Source organism: Dermacentor albipictus, chromosome 5 (assembly GCF_038994185.2).
Source record: "Dermacentor albipictus isolate Rhodes 1998 colony chromosome 5, USDA_Dalb.pri_finalv2, whole genome shotgun sequence".
Lineage (NCBI taxonomy): Eukaryota > Metazoa > Arthropoda > Arachnida > Ixodida > Ixodidae > Dermacentor > Dermacentor albipictus.
In genome coordinates, this window is record NC_091825.1 from 8,857,856 (window position 1) to 8,876,768 (window position 18,913).

General features: G+C 47.1%; 1 protein-coding gene across 9 annotated transcripts in view; it reads left to right on the plus strand.

Annotated features, from left to right (window-relative positions):
* Nucleotides 1-18,913, plus strand: part of tefu (Serine/threonine-protein kinase tefu) — a 1,084,056-nt gene that overhangs the window by 197,165 nt on the left and 867,978 nt on the right. For 8 of the 9 annotated variants that reach the window (XM_070538252.1, XM_070538256.1, XM_070538258.1 and 5 more), the window contains 2 exons: nucleotides 11,550-11,698; nucleotides 11,807-11,950. In XM_070538252.1, the coding sequence (XP_070394353.1) occupies nucleotides 11,550-11,698; nucleotides 11,807-11,950 (293 nt within the window). The remainder of the gene's footprint in view (nucleotides 1-11,549; nucleotides 11,699-11,806; nucleotides 11,951-18,913) is intronic. The other variant, XM_070538254.1, reaches the window with a different exon arrangement.

The following is an 18,913-nucleotide window of genomic DNA, read 5'->3' on the forward strand; positions in this document are numbered from 1 at the left end:
GCTTATTCCTGATTACTTGCTTCATCCCATCCTTCTATGGAAGGATGTGTGTTTTACTTTTTTACTTTTTTGTTTTTTTGCCTTGTATTTTCCGCTGCTCTTTACTGTATCCTTCTTGTGTGCGTGTGCGCGCTCTGTACTTGTAACCTAGTTGATTCATTGTTGAATAGCATTCAATCCTTTATATGTTATTTCAATACTGCTCCCCCCCCCCCCCCCTTTATGTAATGCCCTGTTAAGGGTCCTTAAGGGTTAATAAATGATGATGACATTAGCTGTAATAGCCTATCAGCGCTACGGGTTTCTACATGACCAGTTAAAAAGCTTTCCCAGTTAATATGCGGTAAGTTGAGGTCTCCAGCCATTATTAGTCTTGTGTTTCCATTTACATGATCACACAAAAACATATTTAAGTCCTCTAGAAACTCGTGCGGAGTGCTAGGCGGTCTGTAGACGGCTCCAGTAAGGTACGTAATGTTGGCGTAATTCACCTTGCACCACACTGTTCCTGGTAAATGGCAATCCAGTTTTATTGCCACCATTGTGCTTTTACTTATCACCGCCACGCCACCACCTCGAGTGTCCCTATCTCATCAAAAAATCTTGTATCCCGGTGGTACAATGTAGTTATCCACACTATTCAGCCATGTCTCTGTTATGACCATAACATAAGGACTGTATGTAATAAGTAAGTATTCTAAATCTGTGACTTTGTTTACAATGCTTCACAAATTTATTGGAAGAAATTTGAGCTGTGATCGCGCATGCTGAGGTGGGATCCCGCCCCTACTATCCACCGATCCAGGCATAAGGGAAGGGATCTGCGATGAGCGGAAGCTTCAGAGCCGTCGTGACGTTTTGGTTTATCTTGTCTATGCTTGCACTGACAACGAATGTTCCGTTTTCGATCCCATTCGTAGAGCTCACCTTTTACTTTAAGCTTATCATGAATCAGCTTCACTTTTGCTCCATTTGGTCTTTCTGCTTCGCCGCTTTGCCACAACTTCTTACTGACATCGACAGTTTCCTTCGCGTAATCATTGCTGATGCCAATAGTAGACCCCTTCAGCTTTCTACAGTTGTTGAGCTCATTTTCCTTTTCCGAGTGATGATAAAAATTCATGATGACTTTTCTTGAACTACATATTTGGTTTTTCCTTGCCCAGCCAGTGAATTCTGTCTACTGATTTCACTATAACGCCCAAGTTTACTTCGAACAGATTACCAACAATGGCTCCCCTCAAGTCTGATTCGGTTTCACCAGAAGTTTCAGGTAGGCCGAAAACGATAAGGTTATTGGGTCTGCTCCTGTTTTCATAGTGAATTAATTTCTATTCCTGTTGCCGAACTATAGTTTCCAGGCTAGTAATATGCTCACTCATTTCCTCAAGCACTTTAAGATAGCCAGTCAATTTGTCAGTTTTAGTATTTAAATCGGATACCTCCTCCTTCATAGCATCTATCTTAGATTCAAATGTAGCCTGATTTTGTAAGATTTGCTCCAACATCTCAGCTGTCTTTGGCCTGGGGTTTTCCTCAACGTCACCTGACGTCAAAAGCATCAGCACTGCAGACCAGCAATCAGTCACACTAGCAATACAGTTGGGAAGGCAGAGCAATAGCAACCAAAATCGATTGTCACTACGGTAACATGCAGCATTGGCGTGGTAACAAACCTGCAGAGACAGTAAGCCAGCTTAGGCATGTTTTCTGCAGGCCATGTGCTGTGCCCTGTGAAGGCTTCCTGGATGTGCTGCTCGTTTTTTGGTCGAGCCAGAGGTGACCTCACCGCTGATGACAGCCGATCCTCCCGCGCATTGCTTGCAGTATCCCGATAAGGTTCGTTGATAGGTAGCCAGTTTGTGTCGCTCATAGTCGTCGCTCCTATAATCCACGACAAAACCTGCATAGACGGTAACGCCAGCTAAGGCATGTTTTCTGCAGGCCATGTGCCGTGCCCTCTCCAAAGATATATATATCTTTGTTGCATTGTCATTACCTTGTCAACTGTATTGCCCCTCCTGCATGGGCCAGTATGTTGGCCTGCAGTATGAATGAATGAATGAATGAATTAATGAATGAATAAATAAACAAACAAATAAATAAATGAAACAAAGTTCTTTGTCACTCGCAAATTTTGCAAAGGCACTCAGGGAAAACCTGGAAAACTGAGGGAATTTGGAAATGTCAAGTTAGTAGACACCCTGCATTTGTAAAGCTGCAACATTATAATTCATAACTTTGGCTAAAGTGTAGATGCAAACATCCAAATGCAAACGTGTAGTCTTTGAACGTCCACGAACATACTTGCTTACGATTTGCTTACTTGCTTACGAGTTATGATATTGCAGTACATTTCTTGCAAGTTACATTCAAAATTTTTAACACAAGAATTGCAACTATTTTTCTTTTATTGACTTTCCAAAAAATGTAATTGTATATTTGTAATCAGTACACAGGATTATGTGTGTTCTGAAACATTGATGTGTCTAGAGCCAGTAACAAAAATTTTTGTTCTTGATACCATGTCCCCTTATATATAATGCTTTTTGTACTTTTATCAAAACACAAATTTTAGGCGCTATCTAATATTCAAGCCTCAGTACCTCAATACCAAGAACTAAAATTTCTTTTGCAGAACAGAGCCTAATGTATAGTCTTTGAAGTATATAGCAAGGAAATTTTTTTTTCATTTTGGAAATTAGTTAATTCGCTACATTTTCTACGACATGGTTGCCACATTTTGTGGGCTTGTATTCAATGGGCTGTGAAATATTTATTAATGGCCAGATAAAAAATCTGTTTGATATACTTCATTCCTTACTGTACGTTGTCTGACCATAACTGACAGGTTGTCAAGCCTTTGTGTATCACTGGTTTGCTCATACTGCATTGATGTCTGTTGTGTATAAAGTAGCAACAGGATGGCATGAATAAGTTGTTGGAAGTAGCACCTGTGTGTGTGCATGTGTGTGTATACATTCGAACCCACTTATAATGCTACTGGTTTTAACAAAATATCAGTTACTGTGAAACCTCGTTAAACCGTAGCTGGCTGGAGCTCGGAAAAAGTACATACGGAATGGTAGTACTGTTTAACCAAAATAGCATGGGATCAACCACTTACCTGTCAAAAACGGAATTAGAGAAAGTGCAGTGAAAGAGGAAAAAAAACATGCAGTATTTATTTACTTCGCGCGACTACAGTGTTATTTTCGTTTGATGCTGCGGTGGCGTATGAGGGACGACAGTGGCCTCAAACTTACTGAAGCTGTGAGGCAGCTTTTCAGCCAGCCCCCTTCTTCTCGACAAACACTTGCATGGCAGATTCCTCGTTGGCGTTATGCATTCTCTATGCACGCGTGCGGTAGCACTGCAGAAGTCACGGGGCACCTTTTTCATTGCGGGTAGCTGTTCTCCTTGCGATGATTGCATTCATGAGGCTGTCATAACGCGCAGCTTCTGCCGCTGTCGGGCCTGAATTTCCTGTGCTGTCACTTTCCATGCCGTCCTCATCACTGTTGCTAGCTGACACTTTGGCAACAACAGAAGCAACGATGGCGAAAAGTCGAATGTTGCAGCCAACATCTCTTCGCGGTCTCAGCAGCACTGCTGAACAACTTCTTTGCATTCCAAATGCCACACACCGTAGTCAACAGTGCCAGCACCGACTTCTTCGTGTCACGTTCGATAGCACGAACGATCTGTAATTTTTCTTCTATGCTGAGCATCCGGCGCCTTTTTTATCCAAGCTTCGGCATGACGCAAGTCCTTGTACGCGACGCCATAACACTCTCTGGAATGCTGCTGAGATGATGATGTGGCTTCACGCACGAATACACAAGGCGCTTGGAGGCCGGTGTTCCAATCTCTGTGGCTTGTTGTTCTGCCGGGCTGCCCGATGGAGACGGTACACCACTGTTTTTGCGCGACGAAAAGTGGGAACACTACGTGTTAACTGATACATACGCAGTAAGCTGGTACGGTTTATGCGCATACAAAACACATTTATGTTCAATGGCCGCTGAGTCGGGGATTTGACTTTACTGCTTTTAAAACGAAACTGCTGTTTAAGCGGGTATGGTTTAACGAGGTTTTACTGTATAATAATGAGAAGCTGCTGCACCGTCAACATTTGTATGTTTTCCATGGTGAAATAACCTGCTTACTAGAATGACCCTATGCTGCATTATCGGTCGCAACTATGAAGTCTGGCTGCTGGGTGTTCGTGCCCGAAAACTAGCGAAATGCGAAATCCTTGAAAAAAAAAAAGAAAACAAGAAATGCGAGCTGCTGCGCACTCATTTCCAGCCTTCTCTGTGTGCCTTTTTCCCGTCGCCCTTCCACCCCTCCGAACGCGAATGGACCGTGCCAACTGCGCTGCTCCTAGAGTGTTTGCTGGCTCCCCATTCAGTGCAGTTCTGCGAACAGCCTAATTACTCGTGTTCGTCTTTGTTGATTGTGTTGAAATCATTCCTGGCCACATGGCCATTCCTTGCCATGTGGTTTCTCAGCCTCGTTTGACTAGCTGCCGAAATGGAAGATGGCTGATCCACCTGCTGATCATTGGTAATGCACGACGTTGCCGGTGAAAAGTGCACTGCCTTAGATTTGGAAACTACGTGCTTCTAACGAAAGAGGGATCATCGCGAATCTGCTTACATTGTGTAGAGACGGCGACAGTGAAAGCGACGACACCGGGGATGACGCGGTAGAGCAGGGCGCTTCAGCGTTGTCCTCACTGGAGGACAACGCTGTACATCGGTACCCGGATGGAGGAAGGAGGTGGAGAGGGGCACTGGCCTCCCTCTGCCATACCGCTATTTAATTTTTTATGCAACACAGTTTTAACAGTTATCCGTTGTAACATGGAATTTTTGTGCACTTGAATATGAGTGGGCTTGAATGTATGTACCTTTGTTCGTCCGTGCCCAATTCTTGCCTTTTAATGTTCTTATTGATTACCAATGTACTCAAACTACCACTCTGGTGACCTAACATCAGTTCAGCTTTCCCAGCTTCTATGTGTCCTAAAAGATTTTTTTTCTTCTTTCGATGTTACGGAAACTCCTTCGAGCCGCACGTCCACTGTTAAGTGTAACACTGACATCGGCATAATATTGTTACGAAAAAATCCTGGAAAGAAAGATTAGCATAGACAGATAAAGCAGAGAGATGGCACTATTGGCCTCGAGCTCCACCACTGGAAAAGCTGGCGCCACCGTTGGCGTGACGTGCTAGGAGGGATCACGTGGACATAGCGGCCGCGTCGGCTGCTTTGGGCGCGCCGAAGCGAGCTGAAAACGAGTTTAAATTTCCTCGTACGCTGCGGTCCTCATTTAGTGGCAAAATTTTCCCGCTTCGAGTGTCTCCTTTACAATGCTTGAAAGCACTACAATAGGTAGTGGCTGCCTTTGAAGGCGCGCAACATGGTAGGCTACTGCTCGGTGCCGCAGGGCCGGACGCACGTAACGGAGGCCGGTGTCAGCCTTATTCACATGTAGCCGCAGGACAAGGAGCTGTGTGAAGCTTGGCTCGCGAAACATAAAACCGGCAAACATTCATCGGCTACAACTCGGGTATGCAGCAAGCACAGACGCGAGGAAGATTTCTGCTACGGCGCCTGGTCTGCGATGTTCTGAAAACGCGCACCGAGACGCTCGCCCGAGTCCGCTGCCCGACTAATGTCATGACGGTTTGGTCTATGAACTTGTCGATGCTATAGATGCTGGCAAGTTCAGTGGAGTGGAAAGGCAGCGGTAAGAAGCACATTTAAAAAAAGCATGGCATATGGTCATGTTTGTGTTATGAATTAATGCATTGGATTACAAAAAAGGAGCAGCGGGAAATTGCACGCTGAGAACACCGATAAACATACAGTGCGACGCAACTCGAAAAATAGCATTGAAAAGTCAAAGAAGTTAGAAGAAAAAAAAGATTGAATCGTCGCGACGGCACATCACAGTCCCCGTAGGCGTCGAAGTCTCTACAATGAAATTATTTTTGAACAGCTCTGATAGCGCCCACGCAACAATGGTTGCTTGTATACTGCCAATGCTCATATTCTGCGGCCTAAAAGCTCATGGCACGGTGTGAAAACGCGCGCGCGGAGAAAGCGAAACAGTACGCGGACAAGCATGCAGACGCTCAGTCGGTCGCTGCGAATCTGCGCGATCGCTGCATTGAGGCTTCGTTCTATTACGCTCCATTTAGTTATACAAACACTATAAGAACACATTTCACATAGTTTGCTCTCAGCGTTTACCTACCTTTCACGCAAGAAGCCGGTTCGGGAGACTCGCGGCGACCGCGCGTAGTGGCGTTCGCTGTACGTATTCGGTAAAGAGATAGCGTCTGTAAACGACTGTGTGCTTTCAGTTTGCCCAAGATTATTATTTAGACAGTAAGAAACTTCTCTCGTTTCGAAAGTACTTACAGAAATGTCCGGGAGAGCTCGCGCGTGGTGTTTTCAGTGAGCGCTGACAGCAAAACCTATGAGGAGCGCGCCACGTGATCCCTCATACTACGCCAGCGAGGCGCTTCCAATAGATGGCGACTCCGTAACTCCTCGCCGCCAATACTCACAACTGGTTATTAGGCGCAAAGCTTGCTACATATATATCGCACACAAACTCTTTACACCAGGGGGTGGCAAAGAGCAAACAACAAGTCATGTTGCATGCTACAAACCTAGCAGTTTCATTTCCCCCTCATATCACAAAACAGATGTTTGACTAACACAAGCTTGACCATAGCATGATATGCCTCTAGCAGTTCGCGTGTGGTTTTCTCTAGTCCTACCCAGGATCCTCACCTCAGAAAAACGTGGCTCACAGCAGTACGATCTGCAATGCGCCGAAAGATGCGCGCTCATATCCTTCTTTAAATTGTCGGCTTGTTCCCTCATTTGGTAGTTCACATAACGGTAGGCCGTTGGACAGGCCGCCATTGGAATATGAACCTGGCAACGTTGATAATGCTAGAACATTATCTAGTGAGGCGAGTCTAGTAGTGCTGTTGGAGGAATTAGAGGGCAGTAAATGGGATATAATAGGGCTCAATGAAGTTAGGAGGACAAATGAAGCATATACAGTGCTAAAAACGGGCACGTCCTGTGCTACCGGGGCTCTGCGGAGAGACGAGAACTAGGAGTCGGATTCCTGATTAATAAGAATATAGCTGGTAACATGCAGGAATTCTACATCATTAACGAGAGGGTGGCAGGTCTTGTTGTGAAACTTAATAGAAGGTGCAAAATGAAGGTTGTACAGGTCTACGCCCCTACATCCAGTCATGATGACCAGGAAGTCGAAAGCTTCTATGAAGACATGGAATCAGTGATGGGTAGAGTGAAAACAAAATACACTATACTGATGGGCGACTTCAATGCCAAGGTAGGCAAGAAGCACGCTGGGGACAAGGCAGTAGGGGAATATGGCATAGGCACTAGGAATAGCAGGGGAGAGTTATTCGTAGAGTTTGCGGAACGGAGTAATATGAGGATAATGAATACCTTCTTCCGCAAGCGTATAGGGGTATTACTCAGGCTCGCACGTGCGTACCTGACCCTTCTCTGGATCGCACAGCGCCGATGGAGCGGCAGTTGCTCTCTAGCACTTTTGCAGCAGCCCTAGCAGTCAGAGCTGTGACCCCTAACCCGTGGTTCGCAGTGAGTTGCGACCACGGCGGGTTCAGGCCAGGGGGGGACAGGGTGAGTCTCGACCTAAGGTGTTTATTCACCTTAGAGTACAAATATTCCAAAAGACAACAGCCACAACACATACAAATACAACACAAAACAAAACCACAGCAGCGGAGCATTCCGCACGTCTGGGGTGAAACAAACCGCACAATGTGGGAACCACAAAAGAGGCTGATAAGAGTTCAGCTCACCCAAAGTGGATCCGCGCTCGGGCCCTGGGGCGGTGAGTCGCACACAAAGGCCGGGCGCCACAGGGGGATGGTGTGTGGCGGTCTCAGCGGCTGAATTGATATGCGGCCAGTCGCAAGCTCGTCAGCCGAAAGACAAAGATGCATCGGGGGAATAGCGCTTCTCCCCGAGCGGCGGAGAGGGGAGTCTCCCCAGTTCCAAGAAAGGGAAAGGAGGGAACGGGGTGCCTTGGCTGCAGCGTCGTGGCCAGGCGCGAAGAGCAGCGGGAGCGGCGAAGGTGCCTTCTCCCCGCGACCCTCCGCGAGCGAGCACGTGATTATCGCGTGATAACCGCGTGGCTGCTCCGGAGATATCGGGATGCGCGTGCGATCCCCACAAGCGGGATAGCCAAAAGTGGACGTGGAGGAGCCCGAACGGCGAGACTAAAAATGAAATAGACCTCATACTCAGTGCTAACCCTGGCATCATACAAGATGTGGACGTGCTCGGCAAGGTACGTTACAGTGAGCATAGGATGGCATAGGATGCTGCAGTGACCATAGTATGGTTAGATCTCGAATTAGCCTAAATCGAGGAGGGAACAGAAGAAACTGGTACATAAGAAGCCGATCAATGAGTTAGCGGTAAGAGGGAAAATAGAGGAATTCCAAATCAAGCTACAGAACAGGTAGTCGGCTTTGACTCAGGAAGAGGACCTTAGTGTTGAAGCAATGAACGACAATTTTGTGGGCATCATTAAGGAGCGTGCAATAGAAGTCGGTGGTAAGTCTTTTAGACAGGATACCAGTAAGCTATCGCAGGAGACAAAAGATCTGATCAAGAAACGCCAATGTATGAAAGCCTCTAACCCTACAGCTAGAACAGAACTGGCAGAAATTTCGAAGTTAATCAACAAGCGTAAGACAGTGGACATAAGGAACTATAATATGGATAGAATTGAACATGCTCTCAGGAACGGAGGAAGCCTAAAAACAGTGAATAAGAAACTAGGAATAGGGAAGAATCAGATGTATGCGTTAAGAGACAAAGCCGGCAATCTCATTACTAATATGGATAAGATCGTTCAAGTGGATGAGGAGTTCTATAGAGATTTATACAGCACCAGTGGCACCCACGACGATAATGGAAGAGAGCATAGTCTAGAGGAATTCGAAATCCCGCAAGTAACGCCGGAAGAAGTAAAGAAAGCCTTGGCAGCTATGCAAAGGGGGAAGGCAGCTGGGGAGGATCAGGTAACAGCAGATTTGTTGAAGGATGGTGGGCAGATTGTTCTAGAGAAACTGGCCACCCTGTATATGCAATGCCTCATGACTTCGAGCGTACCGGAATCTTGGAAAAACGCTAACATAATCCTAATCCATAAGAAAGGGGACACCAAAGACTTGAAAAATTATAGACCGATCAGCTTACTGTTCGTTGCCTACAAAGTATTTACTAAGGAAAACCTTAGACTTCTGTCAACCAAAGGACCAGGCAGGATTCCGTAAAGGCTACTCAACAATAGACCATATTCACACTATCAATTAGGTGATAGAGAAATGTGCGGAATATAACCAACCCTTATATATAGCTTTCATTGATTATGAGAAAGCATTTTGATTCAGTCGAAACCTCAGCAGTCATGTAGGCACTGCGCAATCGGGGTATAGACAAGCCGTATCTGAAAATGCTGAAAGATACCTATAGCGCCTCCACAGCTACCGTAGTCCTCCATAAAGAAAGCAACAAAATCCCAATAAAGAAAGGCGTCAGGCAGGGAGATACGATCTCTCCAATACTATTCACAGCGTGTTTACAGGAGGTATTCAGAGACCTGGATTGGGAAGAATTGGGGATAAGAGTTAATGGAGAATACCTTAGTAACTTGAGATTTGCTGATGATATTGCCTTGCTTAGTAACTCAGGGGACCAACTGCAATGTATGCTCACTGACCTGGAGACGCAAAGCCGAAGGGTGGGTCTAAAAATTAATCTGCAGAAAACTAAAGTAATGTTTAACAGTCTCGGAAGAGAACAGCAGTTTACGATAGGTAGTGAAGCACTGGAAGTGGTAAGGGAATACATCTACTTTGGACAGGTAGTGACTGTGGATCCAGATCATGAGACTGAAATAATCAGAAGAATAAGAATGGGCTGGGGTGCGTTTGGCAGGCATTCTCAGATCATGAACAGCAGGTTGCCATTATCCCGCAAGAGAAAAGTGTATATTAGCTGTGTCTTACCAGTACTCACCTACGGGGCAAAAACCTGGAGGCTTACGAAAACGGTTCTACCTAAATTGAGGACGACGCAACGAGCTATGGAAAGAAGAATGATGGGTGTAACGTTAAGGGATACGAAAAGAGCAGAGTGGGTGAGGGAACAAATGCGAGTTGATGACAACCTAGTTGAAATCAAGAAATAGAAATGGGCATGGGCAGGACATGTAATGAGGAGGGAAGATAACCGATGGTCATTAAGGGTTACGGACTGGATTTCAAGGGAAGGGAAGCGTAGCAGAGGGCGGCAGAAAGTTAGGTGGGCGGATGAGATTAAGAAGTTTGCAGGGACAACATGGCCATAATTAGTACATGACCGTGGTAGTTGGAGAAGTATGGGAGAAGCCTTTGTCCTGCAGTGGGCGTAATCAGGCTGCTGCTGATGATGATGACAACGGTAGGTGTGCCAGACGTAAATTGTTCAGAAACTTAGCGGTACCTAGTAGACCCCTGCTGTGGAACACTGCACGAGATGTTTTGCTTGCTTCACTTTGTATGTTTGCACAGTACATCATGCGATTCGGGAGCACAGGCAAGCCAGTTTGTTCAGGGCACAACAGGTAACGGACACCTGTCAGCCACCTTCTTGAGGTTGTGGCTCATCTTGTGAAAATAACGCACCACCACTTGTGCCTTTCTTCGGAAATCCTGCTCACCTCCGTCGCCCACCTTGGGATTATTGCTACCTTTGAGGTTCTTCAGCAGGATTTCAGTAACCGAACCAAATGAGGAAATCTGGCATTTTAAAACTTGCCGGACCTGATGTTCGAAACTAGGCTTGAGCTGGTGCACACCCGACCTTCTAGGCATGGACCGTAGGCAGAGTGTCGCTGTAACTCTTTTAACAATTTTTGAGCAGGCAGGGTCATGGGGCAACAGTTCTCTCACTCGCAGTGAATAGTAGCACCAGCAGACATGTTCATTTAAAAACCTAATATTTAAATCTAGAAGAAATTATGCAGATCCCATGCACTGTGGGAATTCATGTAAGCAAGGCCTTCCCAGTCCAATTTCTTGATACTTCTAAGCATACAGTGAATAGCATTGGAGAGATTGTGTCTCCTTTCCTGATGACTTTCTTAATAGATAATTTTCTACTTTTGCTCTGGAGGACCAAGGCAGCTGTGGAATCTTCTTAAAAATGCTTGAAAGGAACTGAAGGCTACAACAGCTAATAGGTTTAACTTGCCTATATGTTGAAGGTGCCTGACCCTGGGGACTGAGTGCACCAATGACAAACAGCACAAGTCGCTGGGTGACTGTGGGGCAAGAATGGAGCTGGTATCCCAGAGGGGCAAACAATTATAGGCCTCGCCGGGGAACGTAAAGGCGGCACCATCGCAGCATGGCAGGGAAAGCAGTGTGCACACGTGACGGAGGCTGTTGTTTGGCGAATGCAGGTGCTGTCTCTAGAGTTTCTCGCCTTGCAGCTGAGCCTGCACAGCGGGAGCGATGTGGACGACCAGAGTGGGTGGTTGTGCTTGCTCCGAGACTGGCATTGCCTGCTGATGCAGCAGCTGCAGGAGCGGGCTGCCTCAGTCCTCAACCAGTAAGCACGTTTTTGTTTTGTTCATAAGTTTGGTAAGATTGTTAAAAGTATGACTAAGGCAAAATGTGCAGTCTGAATACATGGTGTGAATTGGTTCTCTCATCCCAGGCAGGAGTTGCATGTGCGCAGAGCCCAGGTGTGGCTGGCTGCCGAGACACTGCACCAGCTGGAGCCACAGGGCACTGCCCTGCCCACTGCTGTAGCTGCACTGGTGGCTACAAGGCCGCCACTTGGCCGAGATGTGCTGCCCAGGTGGGTCGGCTTTCACATACCGTGTGTTTTTATAATGTTTTCTCTATTCAAAGCATTTGGTGGAAATCGATACCATAACTTTGTACTGCCAGCAGTCTTTGTTTCAATGAACAAGTATCCATGCTATTTATGTGGCACTTCGTAATGAGGAATTTCTTCTACTGAAGAAATGCTAATTGCCATTTTAGAAACTGTAACGAGAATTGAAAGCGGACAGGCAGATACGCATGGCAATTTGCACGCACTTAAGCATTGGCAAGCATCTATCAATGCACGCACTTAAGCATTGGCAAGCATCTATCAATGTGGAACTGCAATGGTTATCTTCAAGAATATGTGTTCTTGAGGTTGAGATGTCATCGTGGGGGAGGGGGGGAAACAAGATGCATTACAAGTTCGCCTGCCTGAAGCTATTATTCCATTATGTGAACAACTTACGACTATAGAATCTAGATGCGATAGTACTGAAAATCGACGAACGATGATTCCAATGAAACATGGTCAGCATCAGAAGGCAGTCATTTATGTATGTTTAGAAGAGATTGGTGTTACAATTGAACCTTTTCAAGTTGAGCGTGAATGTTGTTTGGCAAATATTAAGTGGGGTAATGCAGACAGGTTGTAACAACATTGACCTTTTTTGAGGACAAGCAGAGAGCAATTAAAAACGTTTAAAAGTTCAAAAATACAAATTTTTCTGTTAGTGAAGGCTTTTAATTGCAAACAAGTGTAGCCAGAAAAAAGTTCATTGAATTTATAAAGTCCGAAAATGTGCCATTTAAGCTAGCTGTCAATAAACTGCGGATTGAAAAATACTATGTTCACTTACTGTGCTGACACTCACAGCACCATTCAATCTAGATTAGTTTCAAAGGCAGGCAGTTTCTTCAGGTTGTCAATCACCTCAGATTTCAAGCGTCCATAATGCTGTAGTGCAGCTTTCAATATCTTTCACGAATATGCGCAGCACACTCCCAAAACGAGTTGAAGTTTGCTCACATCTAGAAAACAATTGTGATAATCTACTACTCATAGCAGTGTGGCTTCACTCAAAGATCGCCGATGATGAAGTCCTACAGCTATCAGTTGACTACATCTATCGTTAAGATAGGGATGGAATAAGGGGCAGCTGGGTGTTGACAGCCGTAAAGAAGAATATTACTGCCTTTCCACTCTGTATTTCAAGCCCATTTGAAATAACCTGAGTGTGCGTACCATCTTCACATTCTAAGAACGCATTTAGAACATGTTGCTTACCATCACACAGCAACAATATGTTCACGTCTTAATTGTATGAAAATCTTAGCAAAATTACTTTGAAATTTCCAAAAGTGAACATATTCTTATTTGGTGATATTAATTACCCCAAAATTAACTCGGCTAACCTAACATCACATTGCCAACACTACAACGATTTCATCAAGCTTACCCTAGACTTTTCCCTAGTACAAATGATTCATAAACCCACCTGTGGCAATAATATTGTTACGGCAGGATGAAAGAAGAGAGAGGACAAAGAATATTGGAGATGCTAGCTGCTTTGTGTTGTTGGTGGTCAGCCATCTTAACCCTTTGCCAGGGTCGAATTATTTTGAAAAAAACTTTCCCAGGTGGTCAAATTACTTTATTGCGGATCTTGAATCTACAAGATGTATAAAGTCGGGAATAAATAGTGAAAAAAAAAAGTAGGAACAGTATTTTGGTGTTGGATCCCTCAGAACTGCAAAATGTTCAATAGTGCTTCAGAGTGGTACTCCTTGAAACACGGGTCTCCGCACAGTGCCTTATCGCAGTCTGCACACCTGAAATGCGTGTATTTTCTTCTGTCGGAGCGACGAGTTGTGTTGGCGCACACATGACATCCTCTCTGCGTGCGGCTGCCTTGGGCAAAGGTCTGAGGCACCCTCTCGCGTAAGCGCGTTGCCGCAGAGAGCGAGAATACCTCGTGAGCGGCGGTGATACACAAGCTAAGAGCAGCGCCAATCAAGATAGAAATCAACTTCCGCCGCCCCTGCGATAGCGGTCTGACAAAGAGAAAAATCACGTTTCGCCCGCCTCCGTTGCGATCATGCAGAGGAACCGAAACCTCAAAAGCGCATTGCCACTGAGAGCGGGAATACGTCGTGAGCGGCGGTTATAAACAAGCTAAGAGCAGCATCAATCAATATAGAAATCAACTTCCACCACCTCTGCAAGAGAGTGCCGACAAAGAGAAAAATGACGTACCTCCGTTGCAATCGCGCGGTGAAACCGAAACCGCCAAAGGGGTGTGTTGCCGCAGTCTGCGCGACGCGCTGAAGCTAGAAATCAGTTCTGTTTACCTCCCCAAGAAAGCGCAAATTTCAAACGCTTCTTGTAAGCCCTAAGAGGTGGCAGCACCTCCCAGTGAATACGAATCGTCATAATGGCGCGAAATTTCAAACGGAGGGTCGAAACCGTACCCGTACGGCGAAAACCTTGCGGGACAGAAAACCGCCGCGTTCATGTACGGCGAAAACCTTCAAAGGGTTAACTGCTCTGACTCAGCCTGTATATAGTTACACGAAGGACGAGTCAGTAAGACGAGCAACTATTTACAGGTTATATTTACAACAGCAGTTGCAGCGCTGACCGGTTAGATTCACAGCGCGAGATTAGTTTGTTCTTCCTCCTCTTTTCTTGAGTGATGGCGCCCACGCGCCTCGTTCACACAATCAAATACCACACGCGTGTAGCATAATCCCCAGCGGCAGAAGCGACGTCTGAGATTGTCTAAATGTCATCACTGAGAGGGTGATACTGCTCAGTCGTGTAACGTGCACGATATCACTGGACTGGGAAGCAGATGGGGCGCCAGGGGCGATCTCGTAGGGAACAGGAGTCACGGCACGAAGCACTCGGTATGGGCCTGTGTAACGAGACAGCAGTTTTTCTGACAGGCCGACCTGACGCGACGGAGACCATAGAAGCACCAAAGAACCAGGCAGGAAGTGCACGTCTCGATGTCGCCGGTCATACAAACGCCTTTGACTCTCTTGGGATTTCAGAAGCCATTCACGGGCAATTTCCCTTGCGTGGGCACAGCGGGCGATGGCTTCAAGTGCATATTCACTGGTCGGTGCCGCGTGAACAGGGAGGGTTGTGTTGAGGGGCAGGGCTGGTTCAGAAGGAAAAATGGGGAATAACCGGCTGTGTCGTGGCGCGAGGAATTATAAGCAAATGTGACAAACGGTAGAGCGAGGTCCCAGTCAGTGTGGTCTGAAGAGACGTACTGCGCGAGCATGTCTGTGAGAGTGCGATTGAGATGCTCCGTGAGGCCATTTGTTTGCGGATGATATGACGTGAATAGCTTGTGCCTCGTGACACAGGACTGCAGGATGTCTACGGTTACTTTTGATAGGAATGTCCTGCCACGGTCTGTGAGAAGTTGTCGCGGAGCTTGATGTAATAAAATCACTTCGCGTAGCAGAAAATTGGCGACATCTGTGATGCAGCTTGTAGGAAGCGCTCGGGTGATGGTGTAGCACGTCACGTAATTCGTGGCCACAGCGATCCACCTGTTCCCAGAGGTAGAAAAAGGAAAAGGGCCAAGTAATTCCAAACCAACCTGAAAGAATGGTTCCGCGGGAATGTCGAGTGGTTGAAGGTACCCAGCAGGGAGCGTCGATGGTGTCTTGCGTCGCTGGCATTTCTCACACACAGCTACGTATCTTCGAACAGAGCGAGCAAGCCCTGGCCAAAAGAAGTGTCGTCGGGGTGAATGTTGTGGTGGTAGAGTACGTCATCTTGAAGTGTGAATAAGCGAAGGGACTGTCAGCAAGTGACAATTCTAGGCAATCAATGATGATACGCAAGGATGGGTCACGGCGCTGCTCGTCGGTGACTTGGAGCAGTGGAAAAACAGAGAGAACACAGGCGTCGGTGTCAGTATCAGACGTAGAGGTTGCGTCTTCGACTGGCTAGCGAAAGAGGCAATGTGTGTCCTGGTGTTGACGTCCTGACTTGTAAGTCACTGTGTAGGGGATTTTTGTAGTCGGAGGGCCCAACGAATGAGCCGGCCAGTAGGATCCTTAAGCGACAAAAACCAACAGAGCGCATGATGGTCTGTGATTACTGAGAAGGGCTTGCCATATAAATATGGGTGGAACTTTAAAACAGCACTGACGAGAGCAAGACAGTCACGTTCGGTAATCGAATAGTTGCAGTCTGCAGTTGTCAGGAGCCGGCAGCATAGGCTATAATGCGGTCGTGTCCGTTAACGAACCATCTTTCACGAACCATTGGAAATAAAAATGGAGCCCCACAAAACTCCGGACGTTTTTGACAGACTGAGGTACAGGAAAAGCTGTTACTGCTCAAACCTGCTCCGGGTCGGGTTGTACTCTGGAAGCATAGACGACGCCTAGCACTGTAATCTGTCGGTGCAACGAAGTGGCACTTCGATGAGTTTAATTGGACCCCAGCCTTGCGGAAGACGTCAAGGATAGCTGCGACGTGCTCAAAGTGCGTCTCAAATGTAGGAGGGAACACACAGATGTTGTCGAGGTAACAAAGGCAAGTGGACCATTTGAAACCTTGAAGCAGAGAGTCGATCATCCGTTCGAACGTGGCTGGGGCATTGCATAAACCAAACGGCATAACCTTGAATTGGTAGAGGCCATCTGGAGTGACAAAAGCAGTCTTTTCTAGGCCTTTCTCGTTGACGGAAGTATGTGAACAACCATATTGAAGGTCGATGGATGAAAAGTATTTGGCACCGTGAAGACAAGAGTGGCGTCGATTTGTGGTAAAGGGTGAATGTCCATTTTAGTAATTTGGTCTAGGTGGCGGTATTCAGCACAGAAACGCCACGTGCCATCTTTCTTTTTGACAAGCACGACCGGCGACTCCCAAGGACTTGACGAGGGCTCAACAATGCCTCTGGCGAGCATCTTGTTTACTTCTTGCTGAATAATTTGCCGCTCTGTCGTGGACATGCGATACGGTCGGCGGTGAATGGGAACAGCATCACCACTGTTGATCCGATGCTTAACAAGAGATGTCTGACCAACTGGTCAATTATCAGTGTCAAATATGTCGCGGTAGGAAAGCAAAAGGTGATATAGGGCGGCTGCTTGGTCAGGTGCAAGGTCCGAAGCGACCATGGAATGTAATGGGTCGTCAAGGTTCAAGACATCCTGCGGGTAATAAGGAGGATCTGGAGACGCGTCGGCTGCAAATGCAGTGACGTGGTCGTCTGTCACTGACCGCAGCGTGGCCACCGCAATGCCTTCAGGTAACACTTGCTTCGTCAAACCAAAATTATAACGGTGAGGCACATTCGATTAGCGGCAAGGGTTACGATGGAGTGTGGCCCAGAGATGTTGTGCGCCAGGAGGACATCACGAATAGGTACTACGACATAGTCGCCATCAGGCACGGTTGCCGTTGAGGCCAATTCAATGAAGGTTCGGGCTTTTGGAGGTAAGTGAACAAACGCTGTAGTGCAGAGGGTGTTCGGTTGTTCAGGGCGAACGTCTGAGAAGAGCAAGCTTGAGGCACAGTGTACCGGGGGAACAGTTGATGAGGGCAAAGTGCGTCATCAGAAAGTCGAGCCCGAAGATTAGGTCATGAGGGCAACTGGTCAGCACGGTGCACAGGACTGGAACTTGGTGGTCAGCAATTCCTATGTGAACAATGCACATACCCCTGATGGCAACAGTGGCACCATTGGCGACGCGTATGGCTCGAGTGAAGGCAGACATGAGAACTTTTTTGAGGCAACAACATAGGTTAGTGCTCATTATGTACACTTTGGCTCCAGTATATATTAATGCTGTCCACGGAACACCATCGATCTTATGGCTACTTCAATTAGGTTCGTGTTGGTGAGGAGCTTCAGCGGAGGATTTCGCGAGGATGAACGTGATGCAGCACTACCTTTAAGAGCTGCATGGCCTAGTATTCCGTCCGTCGGCTTAGCGAGGAAAAGCGGCGAGGTTGGGGTGACGGGGAGCGACGGCGTTGAGGCGATGGCGATCGCACGGCGGAGTGGCTGTCAGGGGCATCAAAGGTAGGGTACAGACGGCGAGGTGAATAACGGCGAGCATCGGCGTATGGCCGAGGAGCAGGGAATGAGCTCCAGTACAGCGGTATCCAGGTAGTGCGGCAATGGCGGGATACATGACCAACGTGGCGGCAGCGGAAGCAGATCGGTTTGTTGTCTGGGGTTCGCCATTCGGCAGGGTTGCGTGGTCTGGGAGCGAAATACTGGTCATTACAAGTTGTGGACATGAGAATGAGTGCCGAATCAGGTTGGGAGACAGAGCAGGCAGTAGGGATGCCAAGATTTGCAATTTCTTGCCGCACAACAGCTTGAATAACGAAAATAGTGGGGGCCGCTTTGTCAAAGGCACTGTCAGGGGGTCGTGGATGAGGGGGGGCCGTACTCGCCGCTTCAATCTCACGGCGAACAATATATGTGACATTCTCTTGAAATGGTCGTGTGGCAGTAAGAGTGGAGCAAGAGGATGTGGCAGGGGTGTTTGGGAGGCGGGAAAACTGTGGGACGATGTGGCGGCTTTTGGCTACCTCGAAGTGGCGGCATTCTATGACGATGGCATCAACGCTAGAAATGTCGTGATAGACGAGAAAATATAAGGCGTCGTTCGCGATGCCTTTTAAGATTTGGCCCACCTTGTCAACCTCGGTCATGTGCTCGTCGAATTTCCGGCAAAGCGCGAGCACTGTCTGTATGTAGGAGACATACGATTTGGTCAACGACTGGACATGTTTGGCAAGCTCTTTTCGCGCAGCCTGTTGGCGACCTGACCTGGCCAAATAGGTCGCAAAGCCGCTCTTTGAATACTTTGTTTAGCGCGAAACGACAGACACAAGAAAGACGACAGGACAAGCGCCTTGTCCTGTCGTCTTTCTTGTGTCTGTCGTTTCGCGCTAAACAAAGTATTCATGGATTCGCACCAACTAGCCCGCCAACGCATTGTG